General features: G+C 37.2%; 1 protein-coding gene across 8 annotated transcripts in view; it reads left to right on the top strand.

The window, feature by feature from the left end:
• FHOD3 (formin homology 2 domain containing 3) overlaps positions 1 to 18,779 on the top strand; it is a 356,118-nt gene that overhangs the window by 272,887 nt on the left and 64,452 nt on the right. For 6 of the 8 annotated variants that reach the window (XM_065752844.1, XM_065752839.1, XM_065752842.1 and 3 more), the window contains 3 exons: positions 335 to 460; positions 10,838 to 10,972; positions 14,794 to 14,844. In XM_065752844.1, the coding sequence (XP_065608916.1) occupies positions 335 to 460; positions 10,838 to 10,972; positions 14,794 to 14,844 (312 nt within the window). The remainder of the gene's footprint in view (positions 1 to 334; positions 461 to 10,837; positions 10,973 to 14,793; positions 14,845 to 18,779) is intronic. The other 2 variants (XM_065752840.1, XM_065752846.1) reach the window with 1 other exon arrangement.

Genomic DNA, 18,779 nt, shown 5'->3' with positions numbered 1-18,779 from the left:
ATTCACAAATTGTATATGTACCTGTTCAGAGGATGTTCAGGAATGATGCTGTTTGCTTTAACTTCCCTAGGAATTTCTATTGCTGACATTGACTTCTGGAACTCCCCAAACAGTTAATAAATTTGAGTAACAGCGGTAATTTCAGTATTTCTGCTCATAGTACTCACGTTAGAGGACCATTCTGATCTCTCATTATTTTCCATAACAAAAGTACTATTTGAATTAAGTATTTCTGTGACATAGTTTATATTAAAGTGAAATGAGAAGTACACATCTGCTCACTGATGGATTCTTTTTCTCTCCCTTTTTACTACACTCCTTCTCACTTCTTCAGATACAATAGCTATGGCAGCAACTCTTACTCTTCTCCACGACCTTACTCTGGTTTGAGTGCTCCTACAACACCCACTTCTCGTTATGGGACAACTCTCTCGCCACCTCAGGAGTCCAAGTCTGACAGGTTTGTAATTTCATCACCATTTTGATACAGTTACTTTATGTAGAGTACAAAGGAGATAAGTGTGAGCTGTTTCAAAATATCTTACAGCCAAATCTTCTTTAACATTGAAAAGAGAATGTACAAAAACCTCAAGTTGTTCATTTCCCACTCATTCTCAAGTGATTTGTTCAGCTAATGTTAAAAACTGAATGTATTTCTATCCTAATTCTACTTCTTACACTCAAATGGATAAAATGCATGTATGTATTTCTGCATATCAAAAAGATGAATTAAAGCAGATTTTGTTTATTTCTGTTTTTTAAATTAAATCTGGACAGATATTTTCACATCATGTTAAGTATAAAATCACAGAAATGTCTTTGGCTGTGAGTTTCCTAGGCCTTATCTTGAACACACATGGTCACATCCCTCCTTGAACACACATGGTCTGTCACATTATATTTCATTAAAGGCAAAACATTTCTTACTGTAGGTAAAGGAAGCTCAAGTTGACATAACAGTTATCCTCTCACTTAGGAAAAAATAATTAAAATTCAACAACAACAACAAAACCAGAGTATCTTTAACTGTCAAAATACTATTTTGAGTTATGTACTTCAAGAAGAAAAAGGAAAGGAAAATAGTATGAATACATGGAAAATAAAGTGTTCTTAGCAAGAAATTTGGACCACCAGAAATGAACTGACTTTTACAACCTGAAAATAAGTGACAGCTTCAGAGGGTGTCATGCTGAGTTTAAGAAAGAAAGGTAGAATTTGTAATTACATATGCTGTCAAGACAGACTGCTAATTTCCAGTTAGGTCAGGCAGGCCTCATATTATGTGTTGCCAAATTGGCCTTTGATTCAAAATATTCCATTTCTCTCCCCTGTGTTTGAACTGGGTTGGTTTTTTTTTTCAATATCCTTTGTCTACATTCTAATTAATTTTTATTATCTGTTTTTGGATATTTATGCGTATAGAAGTATATATGTACTCCTGTGTGTATGTATACATGTTTGAATCTACCAATTGCCTCACATCCCTTTGAGTCTACTGCTCAGAATGGTTCAAGTTAGGCTTTCAGCATGTATATATTTCTACCCATGAGGTATTGATTTAATCTTTTTTTTCAAGTGAGTAATTACATTAAGTTTATCCCTGGAGAAAGGCTTCATTTTTCATTTGGTCTTCTTCCACAAATAACTTGCCTTGATTTGTCTTTCCTGATCGGAGTTAAATCATTGCTGAGTGACACCATAATAAAAAACTCCATAGCAGCATTTTCACCCAGTTTTACCATAGCAAATTAGATGTAAGATAAGCAGGAATTAAAGATATACCACTGCTTCTAAAGGTTTAGCTTTCTACACTCTTTCCATTTTAAAGCTTCTGGTTGCTACTGAAGAAAAGAAAGCCAAGTGATTGCATATTGAGATGGCTAAAGACAGTTGGGCATGTCCTGCAAGAGGTCAGTCTTTCTGGCTCCAATCCAGCAAAGGAAGTGAGCTTTCAATTCAGCATGTGCATAAAGTGTATTGGTGGCTGGGAGCCAAAATGCCTTGGCCCCACAGGATGAAGCTGTAAAATTCACAAATTCATAGATAGTCGAGCCAGCGGGGAGCTGTGTGATCATCTGTTCCAACCTGTAATGTGTCTCACAGAAGTTAAGTGAAAGCTCCTGTACCTTCATTGGCATTAAAGAGACAGTGGGTGATTCCTTCTGGAAAGCATTCCAGTATTTATCATCATGCTAGGAGAATACTTCAAATTTTGGAGGAAATTTTGTCTAGCAGCATCTTCCAGCCGTTGCATTTTATTCTGCTTCTCTCTGAAACTGGCAAACATTCTGCCTTCAACAGATCTCTTTTACATGCTGCTGGAGTTGCATCGTTGTCTTTCGTTCAGGTTGTGTTTACCACTTTTCACCTCATCTGATGAAATCTCTTTCCTATTGTTCAAATTTGTAGCTTACTATTTTTGGCAGTTGATCTCATTGGTCTTTCCACGTTCTTGTATTTGACACATTTTGTTTATGAGTTTCTGAGAAGTGTGAAAAATGCCTGCACATCACAGCATGTTGCCAGCAGAATAGATGCAGTTTTTCTTGAAAAATAATGAAATATGAAGATTTGGATGCCTTTTTGCACCAAGACATGATTTTTTTTCCTGTGCTGCCATTCCAGATATAGAGTTCAGAAGCTCCTAATGACATAACTATTTTGAAGAGCAGTTGTCTACTTTTATTTCACTGTCCTGAAACATATGAATTGCAGAAATGCCCATGTATAGATCCACGGATAGCATTTTGCTCATTAGAGAGTAAGCTGTGTAGTACATAATGTGCTGCTCATCACTAGCTACTAGGTGGAAAATATTGTGTAAGCTTTCACAGATTTCTGTCAATGGTATTTGCCTTAGAATATGACAAAAATTTGAGCAGGAACAAAAGTTATAAGATGAGGAGAGAGGAAGGCTTGATAAGAATTTGCTTATATATGTTTAGCTCCAAGACAAATTTTCTACTTTCAGTTAAGGATTACAGTTATCCAAGGACTCTGCAGAAAGCCCCCTGCCTTTTGTAATGCAAGGGCAAGCTTCAGAAGCAGTTCCTGGTACTGCTTATTTGACCTCTGAAAGGAGGAGGAAGAAAGACACAGCACATAGAGCAGTGCCCTGCAGAATGATTCATGCCCCATCTGACTGTCCTGACAGGCCTTCTCAAATGTTAGTTGCATTTTGCTTATAACAACTTTGGTGGAAAGCAGCAGAGTGGTTTACATTTTGACATTCATACTTTTAAAACCCTGTTTGGCTAAGAACCATAGGAAATCCAAAACAGCAGTATGATTCAGTGCAAAAGTAACCAGATTTTGTTCTTTGAAATGTACATAATGTATGTATTTTTGATTGTGGAGCAGAAGAAAAGGCTTACTTGACTGTTTCTTGGTTTCTAAATTCAGCTGCAGCCTTTTGCCAACTTCTTGCAATACTGTTCTTTCTCATTTCTCTGGGTCTCCTGTGGAGAGCCATGTTTCTGAAGTGCATATTGCAGCCATAGGAATCTTGCTGTAGAAGGGCAAATTGTAGGGCCCTTTCAGCTCAGCCCTTTATTAAGAAAGAAGTGTTATTGATTCTTTCATATCTCTCTGCTTATGAAAGTTGTTCCTAATGCATACCAGTATAACCCAGTCCTCCTGTTTCTAACTGCTAAAGACTGCTTTGCTCCAGAAATATACTGTTCCCTGTCTTCATGACTTAAATCACCAGTTAACTCTCTCCTCCAGTCCCAAAGGAAAAAAATATCTCATTTTCAATTTCATGGCCTCATAAATTTTGCTAACAAAGGGGAATAGCCAGACGTTGTTGGAGCACATCAAGGAGAAAAGCGTTTTTCTGTACATCTGATGAGTTACTTTCTTGTATAGGAGAAGAAGGTGTTTGTTGCAAGACTGTTCTGTATTTCCTTGCCTTATCCTTCACATGTGTGTTTATTCTGTTTAGCCAAAGATTGCTTTTCAGATTTTGAATCTAATACGTTCACTGAAATTAAAAACTGCAACCTCAGTCTGCGGTTTTCTGGAGTCACTGAATGCTTAGAGCAGCTTTGTTTGCAAAGCTTGTCAGCCCCTTACACTGTATGATGTTGAGGTATATGTATTGTTGAAGTAGCTGTAGCTAGAGGAGACCCTGAAAGAGTCTAACTTATGTGGAAAGAGAACCTGACTTTGACATTGACTTTTCATTGCCAGGAAAATCTATTTTGTTTTCTGCTGCTGTGTTCATCGAGGTTCTGAAGCATTTGCCAGGAGACAGTTCCCACAGGGCTCAGTAGTCATAGTTATGCAATTAGCAAAGCCAGTACTTTGTGCTAGGAATAGGAGCACATAGACCCCATTCTCTTGCCTTTATCTTGTCATTTAAAGTGCAAGAAAATTCAATTTGCGAACCTTGACTTCTGGATCCTCTTGTCCAGGTGGTGTGGACTTAGTCTCCAGATCTGGCTGATCATTCTGATGTTCCTCTGATTGTCCAAGCTTGGTAAAGTACTGCTAGGACACTTGCGAATCATTCCATTTTGATGCACTCTCCAACATTTTGAGACTAATAGAAAATAGACTAAAGAAAGAATAAAGGCATTGTATCCCTTAACTTGTCTTCCCTCTTGCTTGCATTATGGTCTACAGCAGCAGGTTAGCTTAGGCTTTTTTGATGAACCTTGAACAATGACAGCTCAATGTTGTTATAGTTTCTCCTTAAAGCATTTATTTCTACTCAAGTTGCACGGAGACACTGAGTTTAGCATGGCTGGATTATAAATTATTTTTTCTCCACTGATCTTCAAGATATGTTAAATATCATGCTGGAAGCTTAAGAATTTCAGCAAAAGAACGTGAGTACTTTTCCTCAAATTTTGTTTCCTCTCTAGATGCTTGTAAGTGGTTTTCTGGCTATCTGATGGTTTTTCAAATTGATGTCTCTTAAAAACAAAACAGAGATGCTTGAGAATTGTAAACAGCTTTTCATTTAGATTTTCTATTGAAAATCTAATATTAGATGTTGTAATTGACCTCATCAGGGAAGTGCTGGCAGATAAAACTTCTTGGCAGATTCTCTCCCTTTTTTTTTTTTCTCATTTAGCTATCTATCACTAAACTGCACTCTGGATTTACTTTATTCCAGCTTTTAAGCACTGAGGAAAAGCAAAAAAGTCTATTAAGTAAAACCCACTGTACTTTCTATAAAGATATCAGCCTTCCAAGAACAGTTCTTCTTTCCTTGGCTTTGTTTTTAATCTGCTTCCACCATTTTCTGTGTGTCTTAGTATATACTTCTGGACTTCCAGACCAGAGACTGTGGCTGTTTTCTCCTGTGGTAAATACCAAGTATATCTTTCACTCTGAATAGCATAATGAGGAAGGAATAGCTTGATAGTTGATAATACTGGCCCAGGGCAAAAGCCTCAACTTTATTGCTGAAATTTAACTAGGAAAAATGACCTTAGGAATTACTGAATGATTTATAATTTGGGAAGCATTGGTGGCTTACACTGGCCTAGCTGCTCGCTGAACTACTGTGTAAGCACTATTCTTGATTGCAGCTTTGCATGCTTTGTTACATGACAGCGGCATAGATTTAAACAAAAAACATGAGACAATTTACAGCCTCAGACTAAAATGTAAGCAGTGCTGGCTGAACACCCAGTGCACATAGAGGACACGGTCACTCACAAATACCAGCAGTACTGGTATTTAGGGAAACGTGTATTAGCCTCTGTCTACAGAGTGGCTTTGCAAGTCACTTCCACATGATTTGTGACTCAAAGGGAGCTGAGGAGCTGCAGATTGGCCAGAGTGTCGCACAAAGACAGAGACACAGTTTAAAAGCTGTAAATGTTGATCAGGAGTTCTGCATGTAATCTTGTGCATTGCTCTAACTCTACACAGAGGTGCCCTACTATAGCTTCATTTTGTGGACCCTTTCAGGTCAGTTAAAAGCCCAACGTTAATTGATTCTTCTTTTGGTCATTCTCAAGTTTCTTCCTCAAAGGAAGCATTAGTCAGTAGCTTTCTCTCTCAAATTTTTGTTTATTTTTTGAGAGAAGTTTTGTAAAGTTTCCTCAAGTAATGTTTAGTCTGTTTGCAAAATCTTATATCAACACTTTTGAATTTGCTGTGTCGTGTAGAGAGACATAACACAAGGACAGTTTCTTTAACTGTGAAAAGCAATATGGCTCTTGGCAGCTTTGTGTTCAATTTGGTCCCTTGCAAAGCTGGAGAGCAGATTTATTTTGTTAAAGATGAGAGGCACTTAAATTTACTTGAAGCCTGTCTCAGATGGGAACTGCTTACTGTCCCCTCTTTGAAAACTTCCAATGGAGCACACTGGAAGAATGGATAATTAGTGCTTGCTTATTAAAGTTATTAATGATTCTGACCCTTGTTATATTAAAGAAAATCCTGAATGACCTAGGGGGGATTTCCCCTCACATGTCATTCATCATTATTTAGCTCCCAAAATAAGCTTCTGTATTTGGTATTCTTGCTATAGATGTGACTTCAATTTTGTGAATTTTAGAAATTCAGCTAACAGAAAAGCACAGAAGATTCCTTCCAAGTTTAATGAAGAACATTTTAAGCTGATAAATGCAATTTCAGTGTAACAAAGTGGCTTTAAATAAAACAGACATGCTGTCTTTGTTTTCCAACATTATAATAATTCAAGTCCCTTTTTCACTTTAACAACATACAGTCTGTGATGGATTATGGTCAGAAAATGATTGGATCGCTTTTTTTTTATGAGCTTTTGTTTATAATGATGACTGTTTCACAGTATTGTGATAAACGCAGCAATAGGTCAGAGAAGCTGAATTTTCCTTCAAGAGTGACAGTGTTTTTCCTTTGTATCCTCCACCCTGCATGTATTTTTCTCACCTATTATTTCTCTTTTTTTTTTTTTGTTTCCAAGTTCAAAATGGTATGGTGTGGAGCTATATTCACAAATTCCTGGACTTGAACATGTTCTTTCTAATTGTTTTCTTGAGATTGTAATACCCTATCTTGTTTAACTTCTGCTGATTTTAACAGCAGGTAGAACAAAGCTTTTCTAGTATTTTTATAATAGCAACCCATTCTTGGTACTCTTAAGCTGTCTTCAAGACTAAAAAGTTTTCAGAGTAAGGATTTTTCTGGATTATATTGTAGAATTGAACCAATCGCTGATATTACCATTTTGTAATGGTATGTAATGGCACCAATATTAAAATGCTGGCAAATATCAGTTATAACCCAATTTTGTGAGTGATCTCTCTATTGTGCTTTCATTGAGTATTCACATATTATTTTCTTCTAAAATCTATTACCACCTTTAATTCAGTGCTATATTCTTTTTTTTCTTTCTTTCTTTTTAACCTTTTCCTTACTTACCTATTTTTAAAATGCAGCCTAGAGCAGTAAGAGTTGAGGCTTCCTGAGGCCCAAAGGTGTCATCACCGTGCAGGCAGCATCAAAGTATTGAAATTATGGAACGGCTTATTCCAAGCATTTCTTCAAGCTCATTTGTCTGATCTCACTTCCACTTGCCACTCAACTATGAGTTTAGTGAAAGAGAATGTTTACTTTAGCCATTATTGCTGTGGGGATAGGCAAAAAAATAGATTTTGCAGACCAACCAGACATACACAAATCCAGTTGCAAATTGCTTAGAATGATTGAAGAGTACATCTTACCACTAGTCTTTCCTTCTGGATGCTCTACATCCTTGTAAAACCTGAAAGTGACACCTCTTTCTTCCAGTTTTAGTTTATACAGATGAAGAAAAATGAAAATAGAACATTTGAAGCACTAAATTCTGCTCATTTGCAGTTAACATTTAAAAGATGTTTGATGCATCTGAATACCAGTTCAGTTTCAGTGGTTGACAACAGCAGTGAAACTGTGAGTTCATTACATTTTATAATGCAAGTGAACTCAGTATTTGGTGTGAGATGTGGTTTTCAGGTAGGGGAAAGGGTCCAGTTGAGTGGGCTGGACAGTGTAGAATCTAACCACTAAGCAAGCACTAACTCAGCTCAGTGTTGTTTCATTGACTGTTGCTCTGTAAACATGACTGGAAACCCAAATCCTCATTGTGTTTCAAGAAGTCATTGCCACAAAAGGAGTGAGCTAGCTATATTCCTGTGCGTTTACTTACAATTTATTTCAACAGAACCTTCACATGACTTCAGCTGTATATTGTAACCATTTCATGCAGTAAACTGTTGCAGCTAATATGGCAGTTCCGAACAGACTTTTCAACCTGCTAGATGCCTTGCAGACTGCAGTCACTCTGTGTGTCTCTCAACATCGTCCCACTCTTCACTTAATTTTCCTTCATGTTTTCTAAGTCATAACTTCCTTTGACTTTAAATGGAGACTGAAGATTTAAGAACACAGGATGGAATGGAATGGCAAGTTAAATACCTGGAACAAACATAAGCATAGACTTGGTGGGAACTCTCTCCTTGCCATCTCTTCCTGATCATTTCTAGATGGTTTCAAGTGAAAACAGTGTCTAGTTTTCCACTTCTAGAGCATTTTTTGATGATATACTTAATCTTATAGTGGTGATTTTTCAACAGTGTCAGTGTTCCTGCTGAGAGCTTTCTCTTGCAGCATTCACAAAAGGTCAAAAGTTAAAGTCAATTTAAAGTAAGTTCAAGGAAAAAATCACCACATGTACTTGACTGTCAGGGTTTGGGGAATTTTTTCCCTCTTTCTTAGTGCTGAGGAATATTGTAGATTTTTATGGTTTTGAGCATGTTCCAGCATTGATAGTATAGCTCTGGACAGGTGCCAGAAGGGAGGCTTACAGAATATCAAGTTTTATACCGTCTTATGTAATGTTTATGCTGGTGGATAGAACATATTGAAATTCAATTTCTTGAAATTATTGAAATTATATTCATGCTACCCTGCTGCCAGTTGGGCTGAAATGACTACGTTCTGTGACATTGCTGCTCTCATAGACATAAACACTTGGAAGCTAATTTAGCATTAAAATTTTTGCCTTCTCCTACACCTATTTTCACTGGCAAACCAGTGCCCTTAGACAAAAGGCCTACACTGTGCACTGTAGGCATGTAAACCAAAAAGGAAATGTTCTGACCCATCCTATGTGCAGAGTACAGCTTCTTTTCAAAAAAGTCAATATCTATTTCTCTAATCATTTCATTACCAAACTCATGTTACAACAATGCACAGAAACTGCTCTACATGAGTTATGTCTGTTTGATTTTATCAGTCTAATTCAATCAGTGTGGATACATTTACATCTGTATAAAGCTATCCTCCTACTATGTAGATATTTCCTGTCTAAGAGACAGAAAGAAAAACATGCTTTCTCGGAGGGAGCTCTCTTGCCATGTGAAACGGTGGTGGTACCAATACCACTGCTGTAGGGAAAAAGGTGTGAGAGGAATGACTCTCCTGTCCAAAGCAGAAGTTATAGTAAAAGTAAAAAGAAGTAAAAAATCTGTGTCCAGACCAAACAATAAGAATTTATAAATGAAGCTTTTTAAAGTGCATTTACTGCCTGGAGCTGTTTCATCTCAAAATCAATTTCATATCTGAGAAGTCTTTACTGCAGAGATTGCCATTTCTAATGAAAATAAAAGTCCTGCATTATTGGTTGGGCATTTCCATGACCGTGCATTTTAACAGCTTTCTGAACAAGAGCCAAAAGTTTGATGTGCATTGCTAGTGCTGACATTTAGACCTCTTAGTAACCTATTTACAGTAGTAACCTACTGTGGAGCATCCAGTTCTAAGTTATGGTAAAAGAACTGAAAGCTACATTTCAGACTAATTCTTCTTTATCCATAAGGTATGTGGTGGTAAGTTGGTTTTTTTTTTGGTTGTTGTTTTGTTTTGTTTTGTTTTGTTTTGTTTTGTTTTGTTTTGTTTTGTTCACCATAGACAGATGAGAACAGGCTAAATGACCAGGAAAAAAAGAAAAAGGCAACCTTTCTTACTGGTAAGGATAGTTAATGACTGAAATGTCTGGATGTGATACATCCATCAGGGGCTTTGAGGGCAGAACAGTTTTCAGGAATGGATTGAGAAAAATGTATCCTGCCTTGGGCAAGGAAAGGAACCATGGCTAATTCTCCTTCAGACGCATTTCAACTAATTTTATTATAGCTATTTTGATGGCACTTAATGATTGTTTTAACTAGCTGTGCGGTCCCTGGCTTTTTTATTTATATATTCCTACATATTATTAATTTTACCCTTGCATCACATGCAGCAAGAAAATCATAACAGAATTTCATAATGTGTAAAGAAAAAATAAGGCCCTCCTTAAGAGAGCATTAAAATTGTTGATGGACAGTTCTGAGATCTTTTACTTTTGTTTTTCTGTGTACAGGAATCTCAGGTGATTATAACATATCTGATTTTGACATTATTTCATAAGATGTCTGGAGAGTGCTTGAAAAGCATTCCAAAGCATTCCAGCTTTTTTTTTCTTCTAAATTTCAAAAACCCATTATAGGGCTCAGCTTTTTTGTTAGCAGGATTGCAAACTCAAAAACAAACAAACAAACAAAACCACTGAAGTTTTAGAGAAGAGAATATTGCAAGTGAAATATGCTGAAGAGTTCTTACAGGTACTTTATTTGTACTTTATAAACTTGGTGATATAGGAAGCTTACATTATCTGTCATTCTTAATCTCATTGTAGTATCTAAAATCAATTTAACAAGAAGATACTTAGTAGTTTGAAACATCCATACATAAATGTAGCCACGTCATTCCATTGGTTGGGTTTATGTTACTTGCTGAATGACTGCTACTAATTTTTTTGCCAGTGTAATCAATAGCAGTGACATTGAGAAACCTGATTCCTTTTTTTCTGCAGGCCAGCTTTGGGTGGTCTCCTTACATCGTCTTTCCGACAGCACCAGGAGTCCTTGGCAGCAGAAAGAGAAAGACGACGTCAAGAGAGAGAAGAAAGGTTGCAGAGGATAGAACGTGAAGAAAGAAACAAATTCAAGTAAGAATCGTATTTACCATTATTCTGTTGTCTTAATATGAGGTGGATCTGTAAATTATTGAGACATTTAATTGTGAAATAATTGAATTGTTGAATATTTCCTCGGTATCATTGGATACCTTTCTTGATACAAATGTCTGAAGAACTGGTGTATTAAACGTTATGATGAATGTTATTGTTTAAAAAATCAGTCAATTATTCTTTTTGGATATCCATAAAGGACAATTTTTAACAGTTAAAGTGTTCCTTCTCAAAGTATAATATCAGTTTGAAGATGAAACTAGAAGGAAGGAATCAAGAAAGGAGAAAGAGACAACATTGAGATATAATTTGCTTTTATGTATCACCAAGTAAAAGAATTTTGCTGTCTTAGAATGTATGGTAGTATTTGAATAGCTATACATTTTCCTGCTTTTCTGAGCATTCATCTCTTGCTCCTGGAAACAGTGACAAAATTATTTCTCAGACTGCGGCCAGCCAAAGACCCCAGCTGAATACAGGACTCTGCATTTTCACATCTGAGTCCATGGCATGTCACGTACTGTGGGATACCAAGATGTTCTGCCTGTGGATAGTAAGAGCCACGTTTTTGTTTCCTGTTTGATCCATGGCTGCAAATCCCAGTGGAGCCATCAGCAAAGACTGCAGTGGGCCTAGGATAGATAAGGTGCCTGCTGGTGAAGTGATGTGTCTACCATTAGAAGAGTGTGCACTAAGAAGCAATTTCACTTTTTCATAGCCAGGAGTAAAAAGTAGACATTTTCAGTAGTCAGAAATTATAATACAGTAATAAAAATAATGGTAGGATATATGTTTTGTTGCCTGAGAGATGTTATTTATGGGAAAGACAGCCCTAGGTTTCATGTGAGTTTGTGTATTAGTATGCAGGCTTGTTTCCACTGTAATCATCTCTTCAGTAAGTAAGAAGTGGAAATGGTCTGTGTCAAAGTGAATTTAGGAAGAGGAATAACTTGCCAGTGGTTGGTTGCTTGCTTGGTTGGAGGAGATAATCTACTGGCTCCAGAAGATAGCTAGTTTGGAAGAAAATGAGAGATAGAGGGAAGGTGGAAGAGCACCATAATAGGATCTTTGGCAGCCAACAGCTGCCCAAGTTCTCCTGAAACAGAAACAATCAGGTCTTAGTCCTCAAGTGTCTTCCAAAAACTTTCCCTCTAAGTGGTATCATCAGTCTGCAGAAGCTGTCATGGAAAGCCAACAAGATCTTTCAGAAAGGAAACTCCCAGACCAAAAAAAGCCACTAGGACATTTGGCAGCTTGACCTGCTTGAATAACAGATCTACACATTTCAGTAAATATTGGCTAGAGAAGTTGTTCTGTCACTGAAAGTGCTTCTTTAATTAAAAAAAAATACAGTAAATAAAAAGAACACCTTTTTTAAAAATTTACATCTTCATTACTGTAGAGTCAGAAAGTGGTTAACTATATGTCATGATTGTTACGTATTTGAGATAATTTTTCAGTGCCTGGTGTTTTCATCTTAAATGCCTTCAATGTTTGAGTTCCCTATTCAGCCAAAGCAGTTAGAGGTTGTGTTTAAGAAGAGAGTCTCCCAAGCCACTAAACTTTGCAGGCAGCATCCCACAGTTGATTAACCAGTCTGGAAAGAGGAGGACAAAGCCACGGTAAACAGTTGTGGACAGTTTTGTATGAGTTCATGGGATTTCATTACCATATCACCAGTCAGGCTGGAAACTCGGTTTCTGAAGATGTATTTTTATTAAAAATAACACTTCCAATTAACAGCCTTTAAACTTGTGAGCAGTACTGGATTTGCCATCATGACTGATTTGTTTTCTCACTCTCTCCAATTCTGCCTTGACAGCGTTGCAGTAGATTCTGGCACCGTTGTTGACAAATAGAGAATAATTTAGGAGAGAGCATCACCACTTGTGAAAGACCTTGTTTTTAGAAGTGTTAAAATGCTTTAAAGGCTACTACTAGCAAAAGCTTTACACAAAATGGATGTTTTTCTCAGTAGAAGGACTGTTGTCCCTATTTGCATATGTAGAACAATATGTCCTAAAATTAGAGGGTTATTCTTCAGCTGCACTTAGAGGTGAAAGTAGTCAGAGGGGAGTGGGTAATGTTCACATTTCACTGAAAAATTCTTCAGGTTTTTATTGTTGTGTTTTTTTTTTCCTTGAGGTTATTCCCATAGCTATTGTAATTGCAAAGAATACTCTGAAAATGTTGTGAAGTATAACCAGTAGCAATTTGGAAGTTTGTGGAGGATAGCCTGAAACAACGTGTGTTTCGTGTTAAAGCTGACCTTTGTAAAGCAGACTTTTAATAGCCATTGGAGCAATTAGTATTGTTGTTAATGTACAATTACTGTTATAGATGGCAAGTAATTCATTTGATGACCATAAATATAAAAAGTAGTGTTTTATTGGAATAGTTATGAAAGTAAAGTCTTTCTGGTTACTCATAGGTTCTAGTGGGAAAGAATCTAACAGAGACAGTATCATCCTCTGTGCCATCAGGATCAATCAAATATTAAAACTATTTTGGTGCTGTTTGAAGCCAGATTTGGATGTTCATTGGGTTCCACTATTATCTGAATTAAATTTGCCAAGAAATTATTCACTAATTTGCTGCTGATAAATTTTTCATTTGTGGATATAACAGACCAACTTGAAATTATGGAGTCCAGGCATTCTACAGAGTTGACTTTGCAGAAGTTTAAATGTATGGGGACTGCTCTGAAAGTAATGACTCCTGTTTTATTATGTTGGCCCACAACATTAGAGGTGGATGTTGGTGGTATGACAGTAGTGGCTGAACCTTCCAACCAATATTTCATTATATTTTGTTGCCGTGCTGCAGATGAGGAGGAGTCTTGACAAAATGGCATCTGACATGGAAGTGTTTATGGAGCATAGGTGTGTCATTTAATTCCTCCATGCAGAAAAAATGACACTTACTGACATTCATCACCGGTGAACATTTAAAGAGACCAAAGAATGGACATGAGTAGAGTGAGGCAGCGGGTTTCAGCAGTGGTGACAGCAACAATGGGGCACCTCCTCTGTTGCAAATTTTTATGAGTGTAGCATGCAGGCTGATGGTAGTGACTATGTTGGAAAATAGTGTTGTGTAGCTGGAATTTTGCTCTATCAAATAGATTTATAGTGATCTTTCTATCTGTAGTTGTTTCCATGGAAATAAATAGGAGACAGTACTTTAGAGAGACCTACATAGGAGTTACTTGGTGAGATGAGATAGATGGAGTTTTGTGTCTAAAATTCAGAGTGAAAAATAAATAGCAAAGAACATCACCGTTGGATGATCCTGAATGTGCCTTTTAAGAATGAAGAATTGCCCTACTCAGTAAACCCAAATACTTAGCCAGTTTGCTGTCACATTTACAGCTGTGTCAACTAAAATACACCTAGGAAAGGTGTATTAGGAACAGGACACATAATGTCTGCTCCTTGCCTTGGTACAACCTGCCAGATATATGCAGTCATTGTTTCAGGGTATTCCATATGGGGTCAATGAATAATTGTTTTACAGCCACTAATGGGCTTGTTCCTTAAGAAAGTGTTCTTTTTTTCCTCTATAATTACTCTGAACTATGTATTTGGTGTACACATGTATATAGTATATGCATGGATATATGTACATACATAGATTTCATAATTTTTTCAGAGGAGTCTAATAGTTTTTTTTGAAAACAGCCTTTGTTGTTATTGATCACCCTTCTTAAACTGCTAATGATTTCTTCTGTTGAACATATAATTCTGTAACTTACCTTATCTTTTGGCTTCCTCTGCAATTTACTACAATTTTCTTTTTAGCCGTGATTATTTAGACAAAAGAGAAGAACTAAGACAAGCAAGAGAAGAGAGGTCTGTATATGCTGCATCCATCCTTCCCTTTGATTGTTTTCACTTCCTATATTCTTTATTGTTGTGTATTTACACTGTTAACTATGCATGCTCAGGACACTTCCATTCAAAAAGAAGTCTATAAGGAAGCTGTTGTGTTATTTAAAGAGGAAAATCAAGTCCAGCTGTAAGCACAGCAATAAATAAGGACTAGTGGGACTGGAATGCATAAGAGAGATTGATGATCTATCTTTTAACTGTTTGTGTGGGAAATAAGCTTTCTCCATTTGCCTCAGAATTTGCCCAAATTTAGTGTAGTTATAAATCTAATAAGCCTGTTTCCCACTCAGTAGGTTCCAGGCTTTCTGGAGGGGCAGAAAAGTCAACTGTGGATATAGCAAAGAAAGTGGGGTGACAAGCATTGGAAAACTGGGTGATAGAATTGAGTCTGGCACCTACTACCAATGTAGTTTTGTGTTTCAGGACCAGATTCTCTTTTCCTATCTCTCTTAAATATCTATAAGTTAATTATAAAACTTGGCAGCATTTGTCATTAAGAGTTTGATTAGGTTTTTAGGTAGTGTATTTAAAGGGACTGATTTTTTTTTTCTTTTTTTTTTTTAATTCAGTTGGAGAATCTAAAAGCTCTGGGCTAGACTGGGAGTTATGTGCTTATGAAAGCACATTTTTCAAGGAACACTTGACTGAAGACCTTTGCCTTTCAGTAGCTTCATCTCTACATTCACTAGTAATTACACCCTGGAGGGATTTCTTGTTTTTACCTGGAAAATATGCATGTTACTAAACAAATAGTAGATGAAAAATCATCCAGATTGCCTCAGTTCTGCTTTTATGGTCCTCTAGAGGTTGTTATACAGAGATGCTTTTGGATTGTCGAGAACTGGAATTATGTTATCAAACTATGAGAGTAGCCATCTCACAGATTGTTGCGGTGCTGTTGTTTTTTCATCATATCATCAGACATGAGGCAATTCTTTTCTGCAGACTGAAGTCTGATCTGCCAGCATGTCTATTGTGGACAAAGTAGCTAGTATTAAAACATTATTTTGACATCCCTAGGGGGAACAGAAGTTGGGTGGTCATCCTTTGCCACTCCAGACAAAACAATTACAAATACTTTAAAACATTTTCTAAAATGAAATATGTGTGAGCTCTTAAGCATCATACACAGATCTCAGTTGAGTAAAACCTTTTGTAGCAAGAATGTTCATCAGCAAAATTTGAAACAAGCTAGAAGTGAACTCCTCAGCGCTTTCAAGTTGTAAGGGAACATACTAAGTCAGCTGGAGTAGTTTTTGAAAGTGTTCACCAGTTGGGCATCACTTCTGTGCAGTCTGATACAATTTCACTGGTCAGCAAGAGTGTGCCTCTATCATTAGGGTGTTTTTGAACTGAGTTGTTAAACTAACTTTAAGTTCTTCCACATAAAGAAGAAAAATGCATTTGTTTTGACAACAAGTAAACATTGGAGCACCATTCATTTCATGTGTTCTGTTTGTTTGATGGTTTGAGGCTTTTTTATTTTGCTTGGTTGGGTAGTTTAACCCTACAGAGATGATCTTCCAAACCCTCTCCAGTGTGATTTACAGATTAGATGGAATGGTTCTACTCTCCACCCACTGACTTTGTTGGTATAGAAACAATTCAAGTTGACCTAAGGGCATTGCTCAGAGACCTAGACAACTCACAATATTTTTTATCTTCCTGAAGGACTTGAATGTAATGTTCATGAGGCATACCAAATGGATAGACCACAAATATTTGGCTCTTTGTCTATAGAAAGGAGTCAGCATAGGCATGATGGTGACTGCAGATTTCCATGAGCTGTAGTAATACGGCAGTATTGCTTCTGTATAGAATCAGCGTGTCTATCCTGTACTCACAGAACTAAATGTAGCAGAAGGATGGTAGCTCATCCTTTCATCTGCTTCAGTTTAAAGTCCTATAGATAAATACGTGTTCTTTGTCAAGTCTGAAGCATTAATAACTGATTATGGAATGATTTTAGTTCCTGGTTAAGTTGCCACATCTGCTTATTAGTTTGCCCTTTCTTTAAGTAGTTCTACCTCTGTCCTGCCATGAGACTTGCTGTTCTGGTTCTGTTTTTTCTTTCTTTTTAATGAGCAGATATATTTTGAGAAGACACATCTTGATGATAGTCCTCTGCTGTGCTGGTTAACTGTGTGGTGCACAGCAGCAGAAGCTAAGATGTTAAAACAGCTGACAAAGAACTGAGGACAATAAAACATTGTAGCTCCCCTGTTACAGAAGGATCTGTCCAGATCTTGGTTGCAGTGTGCTGGCAAACAGCAAAAGCTTCCATTGCAGCCAGCTGGGCTGTACCTGTTTTAGCTAAGGGGTCAATTTGAAAGGCTCTTTATGAGGCTTAAGTCCCTTTTGCACTATTTGTGAGAAGGTGGAAGACACAGTTTGTAAGCAACCAAAGTTAAAAGAAAGACTGGCCTCATTAACTGTAACAAAACATTATGCTAATGCCAGCAGAAGGCTTTCTCCTCCATTGAAAAGGCAAAAATCATTCTTTAGAATTGGCTTCGTGTTAGAACTGTAAACAGTTCCCATTTTATAGCCATACAAGTATGTGGCTTATTATATTTTCATCCAGAATCTGTAGGGGTTCTTTCTTTCTTGCAAAATTTGTTCAAAGCATGTGCATACCTCTGGAGGAGAAAAAGAAAATGAGTTTGTTCTTAGTTTGTTCTTCATTACTGCTGTTTGCAGTACAGCAAATTGCCTCTGAAAACACAAGAACAGCTCTTCAAAGACACGTTTTCTCTGCTCCGTATGGATGTTTGCAAATGTGCATGTGTGTGTGCTTACCATATGTATTAAGCATGTTTGTTGCCCCATGGTGCTGACTTCTTTACCCTTCCTGCTTTTAATGCACACTTGTACACTAATTCAGGCTGTCAGTGAGACAGGCTGAAGGAGGAGAGGTGTTCTCTGTTATGAAGTGTTCATAACAGTGGGTTAGAGGAGGATGACTCCCGCATTTCAGAGACGTAAACAGTAGTCTTGATTAACCTGTTTAACAGTTCACTTGTGGGTAAGACAAACAGTACAAAGCCTGATCCAGCTGTATTCATGAATTTATTCGTTAGCAAATAATGGTGGATAAAATTAGCAGGCATCTGGTAGAGGCACGTATTTCAAAGTTATTTTGGTCACAACGTATAAAGCACACTATGAAGAATATGATTGGTAGCTGGTCTTAATAAACAGTTAGTGAGTTCTGCCTGCCTAAAATGCAAAACAGATGTATCTTTGTTCTTTTAAAGTGACTTTGATGAATAAACTACATGTGACGTCAGGTCCAAGCTATTGGATGTCTGAGTCCGGCAGAGAAATTTTTTAGAATAGAAAAAAGAAAACTTTCCATTGTAGGCTCTGGAGAGAACAAAGTGAATTCCAGTGCACTGCTCTCAGAGCAAATAGGAGCAGGTTCAGAGAGACTTTAGATAGTCAATCCAACATTTATTATTGGTATTATTTTCAGGGAGATCTGTTTTTGTCTGCTGCACTGAACCATTTTCCTCTCCTTGCAGCAAGTCTCAGACTTTGGCTGCTTGCATCAGTATTAAGGGGGTCTGGCTTTGGAGGTTGCTCTTTTTTTTTTTTCTTCCATTTTAGTTTTGGGAGAGGGAGGGCTGGGAGGAGCAGGAGGTGAAGGAGGAGGGTGAGAAGGAGGACAGACAAATGCTTCCAAAAGGAGAAGTACTATGCAGACACAATACTATATCTAAGGACTCTCTAATTGTGCTGCTTTTTGCTTTTGTTTTGTCATGAGCAGTTTAACGTTTTTCAGGGCAATAGTCTTTACTTTGGTGTGCATTTTTTGGCAGATTGACCAGGCAACCAGTTTAGTGCCATACCCCTTGTGTCTGGAAGTCAGCTCACTCCCTGCAGGTGTTTCATCA

The sequence above is a fragment of the Cyrtonyx montezumae genome, unplaced genomic scaffold, assembly GCF_038088225.1.
Source record: "Cyrtonyx montezumae isolate F1298 unplaced genomic scaffold, pur_monq_1.0 scaffold_8, whole genome shotgun sequence".
In the NCBI taxonomy this organism is placed as follows: Eukaryota; Metazoa; Chordata; class Aves; order Galliformes; family Odontophoridae; genus Cyrtonyx; species Cyrtonyx montezumae.
This window is presented reverse-complemented; position numbering and strand designations above follow the sequence as displayed.